This window comes from Mastigoproctus giganteus, chromosome 6 (assembly GCF_048544385.1).
Source record: "Mastigoproctus giganteus isolate SK-2022 chromosome 6, ASM4854438v1, whole genome shotgun sequence".
NCBI classification, from domain to species: domain Eukaryota; kingdom Metazoa; phylum Arthropoda; class Arachnida; order Uropygi; family Thelyphonidae; genus Mastigoproctus; species Mastigoproctus giganteus.
Window position 1 is genome coordinate 128,275,916 of NC_143580.1, and position 20,874 is coordinate 128,296,789.

General features: G+C 34.9%; 1 protein-coding gene across 1 annotated transcript in view; it reads right to left on the reverse strand.

Annotated features, from left to right (window-relative positions):
• The window catches only part of LOC150084571 (heterogeneous nuclear ribonucleoprotein L-like), a 119,837-nt gene that overhangs the window by 62,532 nt on the left and 36,431 nt on the right, over positions 1-20,874 (reverse strand). Inside the window, exons 5-7 of the mRNA XM_090376491.1 lie at positions 18,922-19,016; positions 15,951-16,014; positions 7,538-7,609 (exon numbers count right to left, since the gene is read on the reverse strand). Coding sequence (XP_090232617.1) covers positions 7,538-7,609; positions 15,951-16,014; positions 18,922-19,016 — 231 coding nt within the window. The remainder of the gene's footprint in view (positions 1-7,537; positions 7,610-15,950; positions 16,015-18,921; positions 19,017-20,874) is intronic.

Genomic DNA, 20,874 nt, shown 5'->3' on the forward strand with positions numbered 1-20,874 from the left:
TGGAGGCTAGAGCATGATGTAATTCTGACATTGTAAAAGGGAGATTATATGCAGCACTGGATGTTGATCGTTTCGGAATTGCTTTGTCCGCTGCTTGCAGTATTTTGTTAGATATATGTTCTACTGCCAAGTTTATGGGTGTTTGTTGGACTTGTTTTTCTTCTAGTGTAGCCAGCTGCTTGTACGTATCCCATTCAGCTTTGGAGAATATCCATTTTGGAATTCGGTAAAAAATATGGGGAACGCTTATATCAATGCGGCATATCACAGGGTAATGATCACTGCCCAGTGGGTTGCTGTGAATAGTCCATCCGAACAGAGGGTATATGGTTGCTGAGCATAAAGAGACATCAACAGCTGAGGTAGATTCCGTAGGAAGATGCGTATAAGTGTGCGCTCCATTATTGAGAGTTATCAGATTGTGTCGATCAAGTAATTTTTCGATAGTTTTTCCACGCTTGTCCAGATTATGGTTTCCCCATAGCGGATGGTGACTGTTCAGGTCTCCTAGGATACAGTAGGGTTTGGGAAGCTGGATCACTAGTTCTTCTAATTCAGTGTAGCTTATGTTTTGGTTAGGTGGTAAGTATAATGAGACTATGGTTAAATAAAAGTTGACATTGATTCGTGCAGCAACTGCTTCAAGATTTGTCTTTAGTGGGATTGCTTTTGAGGGTATCTGAATGGGATACGTACAAGCAGCTGGCTACACTAGAAGAAAAACAAGTCCAACAAACACCCATAAACTTGGCAGTAGAACATATATCTAACAAAATACTGCAAGCAGCGGACAAAGCAATTCCGAAACGATCAACCGAATTTACCGAATTGACGATCAGCGCTACTCCTCCATGTGCAACGTTGTTCAGATTGTGGGCAACACGATCCTGCCGATGCATTATGTATTTCTGAAGGGAAAGAATTGTATTTGGTGTTAGATTGGTTTCCTGTAGACAGAAGGCAACACGATCATACTGCGAAAGGAGATCTCGGATGTCAGCCAAATTACTGCGATAGCCTCTGCAGTTCCATTGTAAGAAAGTAAGCATTATTTTGGTTTAGTGGAGCCCTCGATTTGTTTTCGAGGTACAGAAGGTTTAGATCGCTCAAGTTTACCTTTTCCCTTCTTTGGGAAATAAGGTTTCGCTGTATCCATCTCCTCTTCAGTAAACAGTTCTAAAATCTGTCCATCTTGGTTTGAATTATCTTCTGAATCCACGTAGTCTGTTTGGTTTGAGTCGGGAGTGGTAGACACTAGTATTCTGCTGTTGAGTCGCATCTGGTTATATTGTGATCGGTGTATTTATTGCTTTGCTTTGTTTGCTTTTTGTTTGGGGTGTTGGCACTGTGGACAATATTGACTTTGCCCATTCAGCTAGTGACTTTGTTGGTGGTATAGTTACCTCTGTTTGGGTAGCAATTGATACGTGATTTTTGGTTATTTGGGCATAACTTGGCTTGTTAGTATTTGGAACTGGTAAAGATTTTTTAGCTTCTTGGTAGGTTACATTATGTTCAGTTTCGTATCGCTGTATCTGTTTTTCGCGTTTCCAAAGGGGAAACTCCTTCGAATACGCCGGATGGGCTTCTTTACAGTTAATGCAGTTTGGAGTTGTGTTAGTGCAGTTATTTGTAGAATGTTCAGTGGATCCACATGTGGCACAGGCAGCTGCTCCTCTGCAGACCGTCTGTGAGTGCCCAAATTTCTGGCACTTATAGCAGCGTAATGGATTTGGTATGTATGGTTTAACTCGGAAGTTAAGGTAACCGGCTTTGATCAATGTTGGTGGTTTAGGATTATCAAAAGTAAGGATTATATTCCGGGTGGGAATTAGTACATTATCCTTCTTCGTGAGAATTTGCCTTACATTGATGACTCCTTCTTCTCGTAATTCTTGTTTGAGTTCTTCATCTAACAAATTGATGAGGTCCCACTCAGTGATGACACCTCTTGACGTGTTCAAGGAAACATGCAGTGAAACACTGACCGAAATTCCACCAAAGGATTGTAATTTTTGTAGCTGTTCAGATTGTCTGGCAGTGACAACTTCAACCAGTAGGTCTCCAGATCTTAATCGACGAACTGTCTTGGGAGTACCTATTAAGCTTTCTAGGCATTTTTGCACTAGGAAAGGGGGGAGTTTTCCAACTGGTTGTTCTTGAGTTGAATGTATAATCAAAAAGGTTGGGGTTCGGATTCTGTCTTTCTTTTGACGTTTCCGAACGTCAGTCTTTTGACGTTTTGCTGCGACAGAACCAGACTCCTCTTGTTCTTGCCTTGTCAGAGTTTCTTCTGTATACCCAGTGTTATTGGGTTTTATGGACTTCTTGCTCCATTTCACCCTGGAAGGGAGACCTTTTTCCCTCCAGGTTACCGGCCCCCCGCCACGTGGAGGCAGAAGCAGTGCCACCTTTGTGACCAAGCGGTAGTGGGTTAGTAGTAATGTGCAAAGAAAAAGGGGGAAAAAAAAGAAAGGTTACTTTTCCTCCTGTTCAAGTAAAGTGATTTCTTTACTGAAGCTTATTTAATTGATTGTTGGTGTAACGCTGTAAATAAAGAAGACGATTTTACTTATTCGAGAGAGTGCAATTCACTGGCAAAGACACTTGATCACAAAAATCGCTTGGCACCTGGGGCCCAATCACCTTTTCCCTGCTAGCAAAATTCCTCTATATCATTGACAAAACCCCATGACCTGCCCTGGCATCATAATATCCAATCAAATGTCAGACAAGACTTTCCCTTAACAAACCCATGCTTTGTCTGAATGATTGCTGCTAGATGATCCTGCAATGCATCTTTAAACAGTCACTCCATTATTTTACCCGGAACGTTTAACTGGTCTGTAATTACTCTTGCCACCCTTGATCCCCCTTTGTGAATTGGGGATACATTTGCACATCTCCAGTCTGTGGGGACCTCTACTGAATCCAAGGATGCTCTCATAATTATGGCTAAGGGTTTGCTTACTTCCTTTGCCGCCACCTCCTTTAATATAACTGGATTATAATAAAGGATATTATATATACTCCAGGTGCCCTTCTTATGCTTAACTTCAACAATTTCTCCCCCACTTTGTTCTCAGTTATTACAAAATCATTAAGCACCCTACCAAAATTTGATAACCTTCTGGCATTTTCAAACCTTAATCCCTCATGTGTGAATGTAGATGCAAAATATTCATTCAGTTTGTTTGCTATCTGAGCAGGATCATCAACAGTCAAACCATCAATATAAAGTGGACCAATCTGATTCACCCCTTTCCTTTTAGAGTTTATATAAGTAAAGAAATCCTTACTGTTTTGCTTAGCATCCTTTTTTTTTTTTTGTTAGTTGTTGGCACATCGGCTTCTGTGGCCATAATGCACCTCCCATGGTTTTTGCACTACTCTGATCCAAGCCCGAGGCGAGATTTGAACTCATGACCTTTGGGTTGCCAGGCAGGCAGGCACTTTACCAACCCAGCTAGCTCAGTCGGCTTAGCATCCTTTTACTGAAGATTTCTCATAATCTGCCTTCGCCTGCCTAACCTCCTTTGTGACTTGATTACAGACTAGCTTATATCTGCCATAGGCTTATTTGTCATCTGATAATTTATATACATTTTTCTTCTCTGCCACGAGTCTCATTAGTTCATTTGACAACCATTTAGGCCTAAACCTTGAACAATATTTCTTAGTATGAAAAGTCTGTACTGTGAATTATCACTGATAGTTTGGGTAGCAAATTCCTAAATTTGTAGTGTATTATGCCTTGTGCGTTTATTTTTACTTAGTAATTGGTAGTATATACACCATTTGGCGTCTCTGATATTATGGAGTTGTACTTCATAACTGAGTTGACATGATTGCAACACCTGGGTACCCACCCACCGACGATAGGCCAATAAGCATTGAAACGGTGGTCTGGCTGATGGTACACAGTGAGAAGTAACAATAGTCTTGTCTATTGGTGAAGGTTACTTATTGGAGGTAGTGCGATACGTGGTAACTCGTAAAGGCAGCCACAATAAGAGAAAATTAAATCGATGCCTTTCATACTACTGCTGTAGTTCACTTTTATGGACGAAGTATTGTGAATTATCATTGATAGTTCGGTAGTCAAAAAATCATACTATATTCGATTTCTATGCCTGTTTTCAGTGTCTGAAACACCGCCTTATACTGTATGCCTTTTCATAATTTGCAAATGCTAGACAATGGTGTTTTATATTCATTTGCCTTTTCCATTAGTTGTGATATTACACGAAGGTCATTCATAGTTAAGAATCCTGTCCTAAAGCCAGCTTGCTCTTTCGGCTGATTCTCATCAAGTACTCTTCCTGATCTGTTATTAATGACCCTTGTGAACAACTTGTAGATGTGGGACAACGAGCTAATTGTCTATAATTCCCAATTTATCTCCTTTCTTATGTACCAAAATTATAATTGCATTATTCCGCTCCTTAGACATCAACACCTTTCCAAATGTATTTTGCAAAGTTTCGCCAGTTTCTATGCAGTTTTTTTTTCCACCCAATTTTAATAATTCTACAGTAACTTCATGTTCACCTGGGGCTTTTTGATTCTTCAATTGCATGTTCTACCTCATATTCACGAAGTATGCATTGCTAATTTGTGACCCATCTTCCCCACTGCATCATTCCTTCGCTCCTTATATAATTCTTTATAGTAATCTTCTGCTATTTCAATTATGCCCTCTCTATTTAGAAGTACACCATCACTATGCTTCATATTCAGTACCATTTGTCTTTCTATATTACTGCCAATGACTGCTGATTTAAATCCTTTGTTTTCCCTTAATGCTTGTTCATGTGTTAAATTTTATGTCCTCTCTGTCTTTTTTTTCTAATGGTTTTGCATAACTCAGTATACTCAATTTTGTCCCTGTCAGTGTTTATCTTGCGATTCAATTTGTAGTCTTCGATTCATCACAACAAGTTCCTTGACTAATTTTATCTTCTTTAGATTTATTTTTACCCATAGGTTTTTTAATCACTTTCAGAAAGTTGTATTCCTCATTAAAAAAAAATTTAATTGTATTGTACAAAAGAAAATTACTGACTTTTTTAAATTTGTAAACTCTGCAAACATGTTTAGATAAGTATGTTTTTTTTTTAAATAAAATAAATTATTAATAAATATACATTCATTTTCTTCTAATTAGGTAACAATTTTCAATAAAAAAAGATATTCTCTGTATAACAGAATTTCTCTATGGCAAATTTTCTTGCCAGATTTTGTGAATTCATTATGGGGAAATGACAATGGGATTTTGCCATCACAGCCTGTCAACTTCCAAAGATATGACCTATACTGCATGACAGATGCATTTCACCTCTTCAAGTCTCCAATAAGCAATCCTCTAGCTAGAGGAATATCATCTATTTCTCTAACTTGTGTGGCCACCACACAATGACCCATTTATATATGCCAGTACTACAGACATTGTTTTTAAGCTTTCAACTCCTAACAATACCACTGATTGGCAGGGAACTTACAAAATTTTAGCCCACTGGACTCCCAAAAAACAGCTTTAGTAGTCACTGCTGGAACATCTGCAAGAAGCTACATTTGATCAAATAGTTGATCTAGTAGGTAAACATTATTGAGTTACTTGCAGAACACCTGCCATTCACAAAAAATTATTGGTATCTTAATCTGGATTGCTGGTGTAGTGCCACTCACATTTTATATAAGGCATGAGATATGGCTTAAATTTCTCTCAGTGCAGTCTCAACAATTTAAGTCTATGTTGTCATCAACTGTGCTTACAATGAATAAGTATCCATTTAAATATTTAAGACACTATAATGAAAACAAGCACACATGCAAATTTAATGATCTTTCACAATGTAGGCCAAAACTGATGTTCTTTGGAATTTGGATCCAAGTAAGTAAGTTTGTAAGTTTGTTTGTAAGTAAGAAAGTAAGTTTGTTTGTAAGTAAGTAAGTTTGTAAGTAAGTTTGGCTGTTGGGACATATTCAAGGCCCCTCAGGTAACAAAAACTTTGCACAAAACCATTCTGGTAGTGTCGAACATGTCTGGCAAATAGAAGCTTCCCCTCAGTAATTGGGAAAGCATAAAAATCCTGAAGTTCTAAAGTTTGAAGACATTAATGACTGTAGTGAGCTAATGAAAAGGCTTGGTTTCAAAATGAGTGGAAGTAGAAAATTTAAGCTATTTGTGGGCCAAGTGAATGGTCTATTTGCAATAAACGTTCAATACTTGCCACCTAATTTAACATCAGTTCTCCAGCCACTTCATCAAGGTATCATCAAGTTCTTTAAGAAAAACTATTGAAGAATCTGTGAAAGTCTGCAATGCATAATGTGAAACCAACATGCTCAGGAAATGTATTTGTATTTTGTATGTCACCTTTTCATTAGTCCCACAAGATTAGGCTGATGATAAAGTGATTGTCAACTTCTTTAAACATGCTGGATTTGTTGCCCAGAACAATGCAATGAATGACAATTTGCATGCTGCTTCTTCTTTGCAAACAATAATAATAATAAATAAAAAATCTATATTATATAATTTGTCTTAAAGATTATGCTGAAGTTGACATGCACACATGCCTTTACATATCAACAGGGCAGAGGCATTTTCATGCAACGACAATCAACTACCTTTCTCTTGAAATTGCAGCCTCGCCCAAGAAAAGCACTTCCAATAGTCTTTTAAAGATCTGTGACCGTCTCCCCTTCAAGTACAAACTCCTTGTGAATCACATCTTTTTTTTGTCGAAAAACATGATTAGCATAGTTTTGATCTAACCAAACACTCACCTACAGTGATAATACAGTCAAGGAAATTAGGACTGTCTTGACAAGTCAGGATGAATATCTTCCTTGCTTCTGCTAATCAGTGAGGCTCTGTGGCACAAATTTTTCGACCTTCCCTTTCCCTAAATCTTTATGCGGAATTTGATGACCCATCTCCTTATTAATATAAACTCATCAGCCATCATTTTGAGGGTCAAATGAGGATCTCTTGCCACAATTTCACACTTTTGCAACTATCCACATTGAGAGGTTGATGGATGCACACTTCTTAGCATTGTGAACATCCTCACATGCCTCTTTGAACTGCTTATACCATTCAAACACACTAGTATGACAAATTTTTAATCACCATAAGCAGTTTTTAACATTTCATATATTTATGTTGTAGATTTTCCCAGTTCAAAGTAAAATTTTATATTTGTTCCTCATTGCAAAATTGTGATACAGAACATGCTATGAATAAAATTGATTGTTACTTGCAACCTGTCAGACTTCTGGACAATCTGTGTAGGGTTTTTTTCCAAACTCATTGAACATGCCAGTAAACAGGACCAGTTCAGAAAAATTATTGACGTGTGTGTGTGTGTGTGTGTGTGTGTGTGTATATATATATATATATATATATATACACACACAAGCATATATTTTATTTTCATAACAAAGGTGTTATTTCCTAAAACTATTAAGTCAATTTGCAAAACAAGTTTTTGCAAATAATTAGCAATAAAATAATGGACAAGAAACTTACGATATGATCCTGATCCTCCATATCCTCTAGGTTCTCCAAGAAGTGCAGGTCGTTCAGTTACAGTTCCCTTTCCTGAAATAATAAGATTGGTTATACTACTACCACATTTGTTGGTATTTTTGAATTGCCAGTGCACATTAAAATTAATATATCTATATAACAAATAACCTACAAAACTATACTGAAAATTGGTGAAAGAAATTTATTTTAACTCTTCACAATACGCACATTTTCAAATTTCTCTCAGTGCAGTCTCAACAATTTAAGTCTATGTTGTCATCAACTGTGCTTACAATGAATAAGTATCCATTTAAATATTTAAGACACTATAATGAAAACAAGCACACATGCAAATTTAATGATCTTTCACAATGTAGGCCAAAACTGATGTTCTTTGGAATTTGGATCCAAAAGTAGAGGAAAGGAATCAAATCAGTGAAAATAATGGAGTCACTGGTTAAGGAAGTGATGCAGGATCACCTGGACAAGACTGAAGTTATAGTTCAGACAGCATGGTTTTGTTAGGGGGAAGAAATTTGTCTTGTTTGACAAATTTGATTGGATATTATGATGTGGTCACAAAGAAACTGGATGCAAGAATATTTTGATATCATACACTTGATTTTAGGAAAGCTTTTGATACTGCAGCACACAGAAGACTATTGTACAAATTGGAGCAGTACGGCGTTAAGGTCAAGTTGCTACAATGGATAAAAGGATGGTTGAGTTGCAGACTAATGCTATTAGTGGAGTCCCGGGAATCTGTGTTCGGCCCAATGTTGTTTTTGGAATTTATCAATGGTATAGATGAAGGTAAGGGTTATTGTCTAAGTTTGTAGACGATGTGAAGTTTGGCATGGATGTTGATAACAGTAATGATGGTACGCTAATGCACCAGGATCTCAAAAAGTTGAGCAGATGGGCTGAGAAGTGGCAACTGAAGTTTAACATTGACAAATGTAAAGTACTACATATGGATAGCATAAACTCCAGAGTAACATACCAAGTATGTGGTTCTACACTCAGGGTAGTGGAGAATGAAAAGGACCCAGGGTTAGTTTTGCAGTCAGTTATGAAATTTTCTGAGCAGTGCAGACAGACTGCAAGAATAGCTCATTATGGTGTGTCAATGATATACAGGAATAAGGAGGTGGTTATCCCCTTGTATAAGGCAATGGTCAGACCACAATTTCAGTACTGTGTACAGGAACAAGTACAGAAAGAGCAACAAGATTAGTGAATGGAACAAAGAGTTGCTCTTACGAAGAAAAGCTTAAGTTTTGCAAATTACAGTGTCTGGAAACTAGGCACCTGCAAGGTGATCTAATTGAAGTGTATAAGGCATTGAATGGTTTGAGCAAGCTCAATGCTAATGGGATTCTTCCACCTGCTCAAGTTTACTCACCTGAGGGGACAAATTCAAATTGTGAAAAGGCAATTGTAGAATAGATGTGTGAAGATTTGTCTTTAGCCAGTGGGTGGTTAATAGTTCAAACAAAAACTTCTATCTGTTGTAGTGGAGGTCAACAATTTGGAGTGAATGGATGGGTGAAATGGGAGGGTTTTTTTTTTTTTTTTTTTTTGCTGATGTTTTATAAGCTTGCTTTCTTGCATCATATGCCTCCACTAATGCTAAATAATATATATATAAATATAAGATATTACTGCGAACAGAAAATTAATGTCAAAATTGGAAAAAAAAAATTAATTTAAAAGCATTTATATAGACAGTTTTTAAATTTTTGTAACTTTCCACACTCAAAACAACTGACTCATGGAAAAGTGAAAAAAACTTTTTTTGGAAGAGGTGGTGAGGGCTTCTCAATACAAATGCTTCATTAACCTTATTCACCATTAACTCCCAAGCCTGAGAATAAATGTTCAAACCAATTGTTGAGATCAGCTCATAAATGAGATTTAGTGTCCTGATGAGATTAAAATAAAATCATATTATTGATGACTAGGATTCTCTGTTGATTTTGTGTTTTATAAATGATTTCAAATTCATTAAGTTCCTTCCCTAATATATATCACTTGATATAGTGTCATTCATTTTTTAAATCTAGTGAAAACATGGAAATTTATTACCGACATAATTTTAATTACACAGTAAATACCAAAAATACACTTCACAGGAGATAAATTGCATATTTCACGAGTAGATTGACAGCTCTAAAAATTCATCCGGGGGGGGGGGGATATGGTACTTATGATAAAATCAGGTCTGTGGTCCTGGGATAACTTATATGGACACATAAAACAGTTACAACGAAGTTATAAAATTCATGGCTATTGCTGCCATTTCAAGTATAATGTAAACAAAAATGTGTTCTTAGGACTTCTACTTTGATTAACCCAGATTCTCAAATGTGGACTCTGAAATTCCTAGAAGATATGTGAAATCACCCAAAGCTTTCATGAGATCCATTCAGAGTAACACTCCTGCTAGAAAACACTTTTTTAATAATTTGTTATATTGGTACTTGGACGTAATAAAAAAAATAAATTAATTAATTAAAAAAAAAAAGTACCCTGATGGGTCATCTCAAAATGAGTAATTCCAGTATTTAAAATTTGTGTTTTCTTTTGCTAAAACCACACAAATAACTGCTGACTTATGAGCAAATTCAACTTCATTGCATTTTATCATCAATCAGTTGTCCATAACAGGTCAGCAATTATAACTTGTTTGTGAGGCCTGAATTCCACCACAGGCTTGATTTTTAAGCATTCTGTTGGAGCTAATGTTGATCCACATAACATGCACTGGTCTATGAATATATAAAATCTCCAAATGGCATACTTAAGCAGACTAATTAGGAGACCTAATGCTAGTTTCTGGCATTCCAATTAAATACCAAAAATAACCCAAGCAGAATTATCAAATTTCAGAAGCAATATCATCTGTTTACATCAGAAAACAGCACAGAACACTCATGTGTGGGGGGGAAATACAAAAAAAAAAAAAAAAAAAAAAAAGAAAGAAAAAAAAAAAACTACTGCAATGCAGTTATTTTAGGAATTCTTAATATAATTTAATCTACCGCTTACAATTCTTTTATATCATTTATTTTTATATCTATTTACATTATTGCACATCCCCATACTTGACCTCCACCTTGCACATCAGCTATAGGTGGCTTTTCAGTAAAAACACTTATATTTACTAGTGTCTGGGGAAATCACCAAAAACTGAACTTCAGAGAAACTTTCCAGAACTTTTATCTGTGATGCCAATAATAATCCTCAATGTATAAAAAGGTAGTACAAACTCTTTACAACAAAGTAGGAACTACAAAAATTGTTTTATCTGCTACCTATATGGATAATACACCAATGGTAGCAAAACAACTACTGAAAAACAAAACGCAGAATCCAAGAAGCCAAAACCAATAATGTAAAAACTGCACTTACGTCAAGCTCCCAGCATTTTATTTTTCTATATTCCTCCAGATTCAGTTATATGAACAACTTGCTGTAAGCAAAATCCATAAACAAAGAGGAAGGAATGAACAAGTTATTCAGCTTTTAGTTTTGAATTTTACTCTCCGGCTTAAGTGTCTTTTCTACCCTGGACTTGTGATTTTAATAACTACTTCAGTAGAAATTATATTTCGATTTGCAATTTTATCTGCTAATTCACTTGAAAACCACTATAATTTTGGTGACTGTTTTGAATAGAATATTAACGGTACATTCTGAAAAATATGCAATGAGAGATCAACATAATATCATTGAAACATTAGAAGTTGGTCTTCATAAACTTATACACATTTAAGTGAATCTACTCATTGCTCAATTTCAGTCCTTTTGGACTTGGAATTCAAAATAACCAATGCGGTATGTTATATTCAGAGATTATTTCTAGAATTTTTTTTTTTTTTTTTACTTAAAAAAAAAATCAGTCTGCGCATAACTTTTTGTGATAGAATGACGTCTCCCACATGCACAATTACAGAGTTAAATAAAAAATAACTGAAAAAACAGCAGTCTCTTAGTGCCAACTGCACTAAGACTTCCAATAATGAAGAAGCATTAAAAAAGCAAGGAGTAATCTATATTTTCTTCCCTTTTATAGTGATTACCAGGAATATATTCCAGTACTACAAGTCATGGTTGCATTTTTGCAAAGAATGGAATTTTCTCAAGAAATATAAACTTCTTAACAATGGGCAAACATTTCAGAATAACCAAATGTTTTTCAAATGCACATGTATTTCTTTCATTAATAAGATATTAACAAGAATCCGTGATTGCACTTGGGGGAGGGCAAAAAGTAAGCAATGCCAAAATGTACACAACTCCAGATTTGCTATAAACCTATTTTTTTTTTTTTTTTTTTTTTTTTTGTAAAACAAAATACATTTCATCATAATACAGGTGGTAAAGAAGAAAATACAAATCCATTTAAAAACTAGACACGGTAAGGAGAATGCAGTAAAAATGCAAAAGGATATACATAACATACAAGTGATTGAAGGGCCATTGAACAATTACAGAAAATGTACCAAGGACCTTCATTCCTAAGATGCAAGCTAACAAGTTTTCTACATGAACTGATAGCTGGTACAACCATACAATATTTGTGTATAGGATTGTTCAAGAACAAAACAGCTTATAACTTGTGAAAAACTTGCAGAGAACATTACAAAAAGTGCACAGCCTGCATGTCACTAAATCGTACATTAAGCTCTATGGAATAATGATGTATCTACATTTGTATAACATATATGCAAATCAATATATAAAATTTAGGAAAATTCCAAATTATTTTTTCCCCTTCAGCATTCATACCAAGTATGCATATTTTAAACTATTTATAATAGTGCAATGCATAAGATTCACTTCGTAAATGACGAAATCAATGACTCTTTGCTTTCACTTTAAGTGCTCAGTGAATAAGCCAAACAAAATGCTCCTAAACCTGATACAGAATCAAATCAAACCATTCTGATATCAAAATCAATAAGTTGTCAAGTTTTGTGGCAAAACCAAAAAAAGTTTGTCAACCAGAAACTGCAAAATACTCCTCCACAGCATAGGTAAACTATTGGAAATGTTAAAAAAAAAAAAAAAAAATTCCACAACAGTAATATTTGTAGAATCTGTTGCTGACCAATAAAAGGAAATATCTCCACGCTTAGCAGCTTCTGCACACATACCAGATGCTAATCAACAAGGTGCCTACATTCTGCAACCGAATGTGACAAGCTGATTCTAGCTTTTTGCACACCCTGTTTAACAAAATATTTTTATTCTTCAATGATAACTGCTCATACACAATATTCTTTATTAGTTCCAAAGTAATTCTCCTCAATGTAATAAATAACTCTAGTGCTGTGGTGCAGGGTAAGGCTTCTTAAAAGGACCATCAAATTTAGTTATCAGACTGTGACAGAAATTAATATGGCTGGAGTTCTCACCTGCATTTTGGTTCCTTTCTCTGCCATTTCTGCTCATTCTCTTTCCTGAATCATATAAAAAATCAGAGTATCCAAAGTATCCATTGGATACTTATTAATGGAAAAACTGATTACCTCTGCTAGTTCACAAAAGCAAATGGTTAATATCAGTTGTGTCAATTGCCTTTTCTGTCATGGTGTACAAAAGAGCAAAGTTAGAGTGAATATAAAAAATTTAATCTTGGGTAAGAACTACTACCTAAAAAAATAAGTTAAATAAATCTATTTCATTTTCATATTTTTTAAGAGAGGAAAATTAGTTTGTTCTTAAAAGGCAGAAGAGTGGAAATTAAAAAATACCACAAAGAATTTAAAATGACTAATACAAATTTAATAATTAATATACATACCTGTGAGCTTCCCAGGGTCTACCTGCATTTTCAGTTGCTAATTTTGTACATTCTATAACCATGGTAAGATGGCAAGAACAGACCAGATATATTTGTCATTTTCCTAGATCACTGGCATATATGGTTAAACATATAGATGAAGAATCTTCATGCTGTCACATCAATTATCTGTATCCACGAAATACAGATACCTTCACAAGGACAGTAGAGTTAAGATGATATGCTACAGAAGTACGGAACACAAGGTAGAAACGTGGAGCCCAGCTGCTTTGATGAATCCTGGAGCCCCTCCTAAACATAGGGGTCAGATCATTAGATGAGAACTACAACTGTATCAAGATTCTATATGAGTTATATGGTTGCACTCTGGTGTGTTCTCCTGCCAGTGTTCCCTGTGGCTCTCTATTTTGTGTTGTTATTAGCCACGCTTGTGTCATATTTCTTCTGTTAGCACACAATACAACTGTGACAGGGTGCACTTTATATGACTGTGCTGTAGCCTGAGCCGCTAATATTTTAATATCATAAAATTTACTTCCCCCTACAGAATGTTTATTCATCAGTTTTATTGTTCAGTTCTTTGTTCTTTTGTAAATTTGTGAAATAGCAAATACTTATGCTTGTTTAACTTATGACTCGTGAATAGTCCCAATTTGGCTAAAATTTTCAAAATACCTTCTTCAAAAGATTTGTGCAATTCATAAAAAAAACTGTTTTATTATTATTTATTCTTTTATTTTAAACTGACCATTAATCTAAATGGCTATAAGGAAAGTGAGTTCTGGTGATAGCTTGAGAAACTAGAAGACATGCCACTGCTCACGTGTATAGAACTTGCTGATCATATAAGTCTTCACTCAAAAGGTTAAGATATGCTTCTGTAACTGTTCCATTACAAAGAGGTCATGCACAACAATGTTGAAATCCAGTGTAGGAATCAATGTACCTTTGTTTTCGTTGAAATGCTTGTACACTTCATGTCAAGGTAGGTTATATAAAATGTTCTTGATTTCTCACATTTTCATGATTATGTTGCGTACAATGTGTATAATACACTTCGTGTGTGGAAAGAGCATCCACAATGTTCCACTTCGGTATCCTTTGAGTAAATAAACTGAATTAAAGCAATCATTCATGTTCAATGTCTGGTATTCGTTGTAGTGGTATCTTGTGACATGTCAGCTTCAGCAATATTATGTAGCCCCATTAATTTAAATGCTTATGCTGTAACGGTTTGTGTCATGACTAGAGATACCTTTGTTCACTTTATGTCACAACTCATGTCTGTGTTCAGAACACTTCTAACATTGCTTCTTGGCACATTTCTGGGGTTTGTGTGATCTTGCAAATAAATCAACTAGAATGCTGGCTGCTCATTTTGACTAGAACATTACACACACAAAAAAAAAAATTTTTTTTTTTTCTTTTTATTTCAGATAGGGTGATATTATCTTAAATACATTATAAAAGACTTTAAACAAAAAATAAATTTATGAACTGGGTTGTCAAAAAAGTTACAAGCAAATAATTTAGCTTTTCAAATATTTTATACCATGAAAAAGAATTTATAAACAATTTATAAAGGCAGTACTCTATTTATGATAGAATCGAATTCTTAGAAGGTATAACTCAACTAGCCACTTTTCCCACTAAAATAACTGGTATAAACAGAACGTCTTTCTGTGAGGTGTAGGTTCATCCACAATTTGACGTGTCCTCAACTGTTATTTTTTACCAATGGTGCAAAGTAACATAATGAAGGGAGTGTGTGTAGGAAAAGTGACAAGCCATCCTCATTTATCTGGATGAGAAAAAGATTTCGCTATGGATCACTACTACTAACTATCCTACTGTCTACAGAGTGGAGTGTTAATTGCCAAAATTTGTTAATTTGGCACCCAAAATTAACAAATTTTTTTTTTTTATCACGCCCCGGTATCACTGTAATTAAAATAATCTCTCTCAACACAATAATCCTTAATGAACATGCAAAAATAAGTCATCTAGGATTTTTTATTTTTTGACCAAAAACTGCTTAATAGTCTCCACACTGACTTGTTTGCATTTGAACAGCACTTTATGCCACACTACAGATCATTCTTTCATCAGTACTCTGTCCATTCTGCATCCTCTCTATAGCTAGTTGTTTTTCCTGCACTTGTATACCACTACAAAAAGAATTACTTTCCCCCCAGTATATGTTGTAGCCATTCTCAATGGCAATTTTCATATATGAAGGGTTTGGAGTGATTTAAACATAACTTATATTTCACTATTTACTACAATATAACAAGCATAGAATTTCCACATGATTAATTATTTAATTATTGCATATTATGCTGTATAGCAGCAGACCAATCAGTGTTCTGTCCTGCTAAGGAGATAAAAACAATTCATAATGGTCTGAGCGAAATCTACCGTTGCAGTAAAATAAAACAAATCAGAATGTCATAAATAGAGGACTACCTCTGTTTATTAAAATCTTTTAATTCTGTAGAGAGCAAAAATTTCTGTAATTAAAAAAAAAAAAAAAAAAAAAACTTGCTACAATTTAATAGGTTTTAACATAGCATGCAATATTTCCTACAAAAGTACACTTACCAAGACCAGGGTTGGTATAATCCCAGCTCTCACTATCATTTTTGTAAACATTAAGTTTGTTGGGCTGAAAGTAATAAAAAATAATAATAAATAAATAAATACACACAAGTTGATTTTTCAGTCTTCATCAATAAGATAAATTTCTTGATTCTCTAGTTATTTCCCAAACTCACTACTTTAAATTAATATTAACATTAAATAATAAAATCAATTCATCAAATACAAATAAAAAAATAAAAAATAAAAATTAAACCTTTAGAAATTCAGATCAATCCAAACATTACTATGTTCCTGCATTACTGTTACCACCAAGAGCAAGTAGCACAGCTTATAAAGTAATGCTCCTCCACCCTTCTAATATGTTTAAAAGTATATATATTACATTGCTAGACAGAGTTGTTTCATTTGGGTTTGGTAACTCTTACGTCTGTTCATATTGCTCTCACACAACTTCTAACCCTTTCTTCAGACTTGTGAAAAGGTTATCAGTCTTCAATCCATTCTGCAAATTGAAGTATTTAAATGTATTGAGAAAACAATGACGATGGATTCCACACAAGGGGACAAACTGAAAAAGGACAGCTGCAGGACAAGATGAACAAAAATTTTTAAATCCTGCTGTTACCTTAACATGCTTTTTACTTGATTGGTATAATCAATTTATCATTTAATGCTTCTTTATCAAAATGTTGAAATAATTTTCTTGGATAACATAACAGATTTTCCTCTTTGGTAGAGGGTGCTGGTTTATCCATTTGTATATTTTTATAATGCTGACCACTTAGGTATAGCCATATGCACAAGACAGTTTAAATCTCATGCTATGATTGAATTCCTATTACACAAATGGAATATTCTTGGCATGTTTCCAGTGAGGTGAGCAATTGGGATGCAGTAAACAATTTGATGAACTACATGAATGTTTACATTCAACTGTTAACAGCAAAAACTTCCACTTCCATCTGCTGTGTGAAGTAAGTGGCTGTGCGCCTTTGATTTTAGTATTTAAAGAAACACTCCTGTTAGAAACAGTGTATAGTCATGGTGCAAACATCTCGTAAAGGCCATTTTTATAAAGAAATCGAGAAATTGTTGGCCCCTTCCAATAATCCTGACACCTAGTAGTAGTGTTGAAGACATCGATGAAAACCTGACAAACTGAAGCTGGTGTGGAAAATTGAAGACGAAGCAATGTAAATGATGTTTCAAACTCTGGGCCTCACTTCATGCTGTTGACTTAAAAGAAGCATATCAGAGTATGTCCAAGATTCTGGATGTAATAAAGTACCATGGTCTTGCGTGGAACATCTGTGCTGATCTCAAGATAACTGGATTATTCGCTCTTCAGGGAGGCTTCGCAAAATATAGGTAACCTTTGTATAACACGGTAGTTAGGTTCCTGTAAAATTTTGTGTAGTACAAAACAGTGTTATACGGGACCAGTACAAAATGGGGAGTTACATTCTAAAAGCTAACAAAAAACACACCAATTTTTTATAACTTTTGCAAAATTACTTTTTTATTAAAAATAGCAATAACTGAAAAAACATCTTACAAACTGTGATACATATCACAGTTTGTCAGACAACGTACGTTCATTTGATTTTCTTCCTCTTCATCACTGCTAAGCATAATCAAACGAGAACACTTGATTGTGCTTTCTCTGTTGCAGAATATCTTCACCTTCTGAACATTCTTCTGCAGCATCTAGATTGTGTACCTTCTGCTCTCTTTAAAAAAAATCAGTAATCTGGGTTTGTTTGCTTTTGCTTGATGAATCTTTGTAAATTTCATGTTATGGAGCTAAGCATTTTTGAAGCTCCCCAAGCTCCCTTTTAAACTCTGTCCTCCTTTCAGTTGAAGGTGCACTCAAAAAATAAGGTTCTAATTGTTCAGCTAAGTAGCTAAGCATGTAGGAAGATGCCTTTCCACATGCTTTATAGTGTGAATTTTGAACTCCAGGAATTATCAGTGTTTTTTATAACTATAGGAAACAATTTTTATTAAAAATAGTAATAACTGAAAAAATGACTTAAACTGTGATACATATATGTCAGATAATGTACAGTCATTTGATTTTCTTCCTCTTCATCACTGCTAAATAGTAATCAAACGAGAACATTTCCCAATCATCAAGAAATGTTCTCAAAATGGCATCAGAGGTAAACAAAATCAATTCAGATCCTCTCCAGTCATATCATCAAAACCTTCTCCTACCGACTTAGCAAATTCTACTATTGCACCGATTCAGTTTTCTGTTGGGTCAACTATATATCCTGAAAGAACCTACCATGGGCATACATTTTTCCAACACGCATTTAATATTAATGAGCGATAAAGCTACGATTCTGATACAGTCCACAACTGAAAAATGTTTCCATGCCTCCTGTACAATTCCTCCAATGGTTTGAGCAGGTTCAATGCTGATGGGATACTTCCTTCAATGGATTTGAAATCAATTTTTCCCAAAATCCATTGTAACAAGTTTCTGATGTAGAGTTTTAAAAAGGTAGATATAATGCCTTGATCCAAAAACTAAAAGAGCTCTCCAGCATATGAAAAGAAACTTTCTAGAAAACCCATAAATAGTGAAATACAAATTCCAGAATCAACAAAAATGGGGCCAAGCTGACTTTTTCCAAAAACTGACTAGCCATTTTCAGAAATCATATTCATAAGAAGACAGTGGTTATAGGTTCAATCCTCACCTAATCTATGATCTGATGTGGAAGAGAATTCAGAGATTAGCTTTTTAACAGAAGATTAGCCTTGAAGCCAAATAGTCTTGAAGGCTGACATTTTATGTGAATTTATAATCAATCACTGTGCCATGTTAATATATCATAAAATGTCAGTATCTGCATCTAATATAAACTGCTGTAGAATATGGTGTAATCCACTCAAGAATTTTCAGGAGATTAAAATGAATTCCTTGGTTTTAAAAACAGTAAATTAAATAAAACTTTCTTACCTTTGCAAATTCAATTTTAAGTGTGCAACAACCAGAGTAGATATCAGCACCATTCAATGACTCCTTAGCTCGTTTAGCTGATTCAATGCTATCAAATGTAAGAAACAGTTAAGGAAATTGGTTTTCATAACTAAGGAAGACTAATACATGCATTTTTTAATATTTGGTGATGATTTTCCAATACACAATACATTTCATAATAGTATCTGAAAATCTAGCTGACACTCTTTGCAGAAATGAATTAGCTTTGGTTGTTGAAGCCAATAAACAGTAACCATTATGCCAAGTCAATGACATTTTGTTTATTGTAAGGTTATCTCTACATAGAGATAGATGTCAAGATTAGCCACAAATGTGTGTACTATGTTATTTATGTGAATTAATAGTCAATTACTGCGCCATGTTAATATATTAACATTGTTAATATAATAGATTGTTATTTATTCTAATCACAAAGAGCATAGCATAAATACTGTTCTCTGCACCAGACCATTCTAAACAACAGTTTGCAAAACACTGCAACAATGCATTGGAGGATTGTTTTTTAAGAAAGCATATAATCGTTGGTAGTCAACCTCGAAGTCCTGTGGCATATAAATCTTGGAGGATGCGACAGCCCCAGGTGGTGTCAATATGCTTTCTCAATATCCAGGCTACTACACCAAACTGTTCTTTCTGAATAAAAGCATTCCATATGATGGACTGAGCTTTAATCATACGAACATGAATTGGTTTTTCAGAAGGCATATTGATTTTCGTTGATGACTGTGCGGGATTCCAGATACAGTCAGTCCTCGTATAACACGTGTTTACACCACGATTCAACTTTGTGTTTACAAGAAATGGAAGTCGAACACGGAATCACACCAACTGAACGCAACACGATAGGAATGAAGAGAAGATTCTGAAAATGTATGTGTTTTATATCAGTGAAGGGGAAACACATTTCGCCATAATAATGTAAAAACCAACACAATTCCAGCTATTGGTATAATCGCAAATGCAATCAGATCGAGTTTATAACAGATTCCACTAGCAGAAACGCAACTGGAAATTGTTTCTGTTTTATGGTAGTAACCCCTAGAAATGTGAGGTGTTAATAGTGTATCTCTGCCTTTACGGTGTTGTTTATTCAGTTGCTACACACGTGCAGCTTTGTTTATGTGTGTATCAAGTGTGCCTCCTCATTTTGTAACTGTGCTTTATTCCCTAAAAATGAGTAAAATACTTAAAAGGTGTGAAAAGGAAGTGTTCTGGTGAAGACTGCAGATTCAGAGAGAAAAAGAAAAGCAATATCGATAAACAGAGGCGGACTGTGTCAAAAATTCTTACCTGGGAAAATTTGTACTGGCCTCATACTATGGTTTATGGCCAAAATTACACTGGCCTTTGGCCCACCAGGGTTTCCTCGGTAAGGCTTATGGCCAGTCCGCCTCTGTCAATAGAGAAAAAATATGAAATTGTGAAACGCTTTGAGCGAAATGAAAGACCATATGATATTGCACGTGCTACAGACCTAAATTAGGCAACCCCAAAAATTACAAAGAATGCAGAGAAAATAAAAACAACTTTTATAGCAGGAACAACTCAAAGTGTAATTAAAATCCATTAGATTAAGACACAAAGAATTGGAAGAGATGAAACGGCTGTGATCTGTTTGGATAGAAAATCAAACAAAAAACAAGTTTGCTTACGACAGAAGCAAAAGCATTAGCAATATTTTATTAAGTAATAGTCATAGTAAAATACTTACGTATTTTATTATGATTATTTATTGTGTTTGGTAATGTTTTGGTTACAAATGTATGTTCAACCTTGGGTGGTCGGCACCTAACCCTATTTTCCCCCATAGGGCCTGTTGTTTATATTGCACGAGGGTTTCTAGGAACACAACTATCGTGCTATACGAGGACTGACTGTACTATACTAGTTTATTGTGGACCATCTTTTCTA